The 2,286-nt window shown below is 43.1% G+C and overlaps 1 protein-coding gene across 1 annotated transcript in view; it reads left to right on the top strand.

The window, feature by feature from the left end:
- LOC117945071 (probable E3 ubiquitin-protein ligase HECTD4) overlaps nucleotides 1-2,286 on the top strand; it is a 73,815-nt gene that overhangs the window by 69,592 nt on the left and 1,937 nt on the right. Inside the window, exons 72-73 of the mRNA XM_034872324.1 lie at nucleotides 316-482; nucleotides 1,346-1,541. Of these exons, the coding sequence (XP_034728215.1) occupies nucleotides 316-482; nucleotides 1,346-1,541 (363 nt within the window). The remainder of the gene's footprint in view (nucleotides 1-315; nucleotides 483-1,345; nucleotides 1,542-2,286) is intronic.

Raw genomic sequence — 2,286 nt, 5'->3', positions numbered from 1 at the left:
AAGCTCAGGGTTACAACAGACACACAACAACAAGCTCAGGGTTACAACAGACACACAACAACAAGCTCAGGGTTACAAGCTGTTCCAGGTAAGTTGCTCCATGTGTCGACAGTAATGCACGGATCAGTGTGGCTGTGCAACCGGAACAAGTCTGCAGAACGTAAGCCCAAGCCTCCCGGACGGGGGTCTTGGGTCTTCGGTGTCTGTTTGTTGATTAACATTTAATGATCTGTTAAGGAGCGTCAGCTATTGGTCAAAGAAGAACCTCTGAATTAGCATCCCTGCTAACACCGTTTTTGTCCTCTGTCTCTGTAGGCGAGCGATGAGACGGAGCTGGAGGCGCTCTGTGCTGAGATCTCCTCCCAGCACCACTCGGGAGAGAGCCCCGACTCCCCCAGCCGCCCCTGCTGCACCTTCACCTACGTCACGATGACGGGCGAGGAGGTGGAGCTCTGTCAGGGAGGCCGCAGCCTCTCCGTCAGGTACAGGGAGCTTGTCTAGCTGCAGTGAGGGTTTAGATGTCATCACGATGCTTATGCCACGACACGATAATATTGTGATTTTAAACATATTGCAATTTATAACCTTTGTTCCAACTTCTCATTTTTCCCAATTTCAAATTACGTCCCCAAAAGGAAACTTATCAACATCTGTTTCATCTGAAAGAAACTGTTGTTCATCTCACTTAAGGCAGGCAGGCAGATTTATCTGTAGAGCACATTTCAGCAACAGCGCAATTCAAAGTGCTTTACACAAAATCAGTTAAACGGAGAAAACACAGGTACAAACAGTTAAAAATCATAAGCATTAAAACCGGTAAAACACATGAATAGACAGTTAAAAAATAGACACATAAAACACAAGAATAAAAGTTACAGTGCAGCATAAGAAATGTAAAGAAATGAGCAGTCATTTAAAGAAAGGCAGCATCAAGAAGAAAGGTCTTCAGCCTTGATTTAAAAGAACCGAGAGCAGCAGCGGACCGGCAGCTTTCTGGGAGTTTGTTCCAGATATGAGGAGCATAGAACCTGAACGCTGCCCCCCCTGTTTAGTTCTGACTCTGGGGACACAAAGTAGACCTGTCCCAGATGACCTGAGAGGTCTGGGGGGGTCATAGTGTAGTAGCAACGATCTGTGTTATTGCTGCAAAATGAGACAAACTCACAACACATATGTAATATGTAATATATAATAACAGCTCCTTGGTGACTGTATATTGACACAGTATTGCCACTGAAATGGTCGAGTTACTATGCTGTAAACTACACTATGCTCAGTTTTTTTACCCGCACCCCTACAGGCTGTGGTCTCTATTTTTATAAGTTTTGTGTTTGTGTGTGTTAAGCTGGGAGAATAAGGACATGTATGCGCGGGCGGTGCGGGGCCTCCGCCTCAGGGAGCTGCAGAACGCGGAGTGCATGGCGGCGGTGCGTGCGGGGCTCGGCTCCATCATCCCCCTGCAGCTGCTCACCATGCTCAGCCCCTCGGAGATGGAGCTGCGCACCTGCGGCCTCCCTTACATCAACCTGGAGTTCCTCAAGGTAGTGTGTGTGTGTGTGTGTGTGTGTGTGTGTGTGTGTGTGTGTGTGTGTGTGTGTGTGTGTGTGTGTGTGTGTGTGTGTGTGTGTGTGTGTGTGTGTGTGTGTGTGTGTGTGTGTGTGTGTGTGTGTGTGTGTGTGTGTGTGTGAGAGAAGTCGGTTGGCTTCGGCTTACACTACAGAGCAAGTGTCTGAAATAAAACCAAAAACACCGAGACATTTATTCAGTCCTGCTTCTTTCACCTGAGGAATAGTCCTGTTAACCATTAAATTACACTGCAGCTATTTAATAATGGAGTCATCGGTTTGATTGAAGGAAAAGCAGAATTACAGTATTTTATTTTAGTTTAGGAAGTGTTCGTTTTTTATTTGACCCTTGTGTAGTAGTCCCGTCAAAATTGAAAAACCCTTTTTTTTTAATGCTTTTTATTGATATTTTTAACTTTTTCTCACTTTTTTGACACTTTTTTTAACACTTAGACAGATTTTTTCAATGTTTGTCCACATTTTTACTTTTCAACACTACGTAACACTAACTTATTAACTTTAGATGTACAGTTATTTTTGTGTTTAAAAAAAATTTAAATAAATAAATAAAACCGTAAACGTTTGTGTTAATAAACTACACATATAGTATTAACAAGTTAAATAAAAATAAGTAGATAAAACAGTAAGTGTGTGTGTGTCTGTGTGTTTAAAATTTTTTAAATCTCTCTCTCTCTCTCTCTCTCTCTCTCTCTCTCTCTCT

This window comes from Etheostoma cragini, chromosome 5 (genome assembly GCF_013103735.1).
Source record: "Etheostoma cragini isolate CJK2018 chromosome 5, CSU_Ecrag_1.0, whole genome shotgun sequence".
Classification (NCBI taxonomy): Eukaryota; Metazoa; Chordata; class Actinopteri; order Perciformes; family Percidae; genus Etheostoma; species Etheostoma cragini.
The sequence above is the reverse complement of the archived record's forward strand: the minus strand, read 5'-3'. Positions and strand labels throughout refer to the sequence as shown.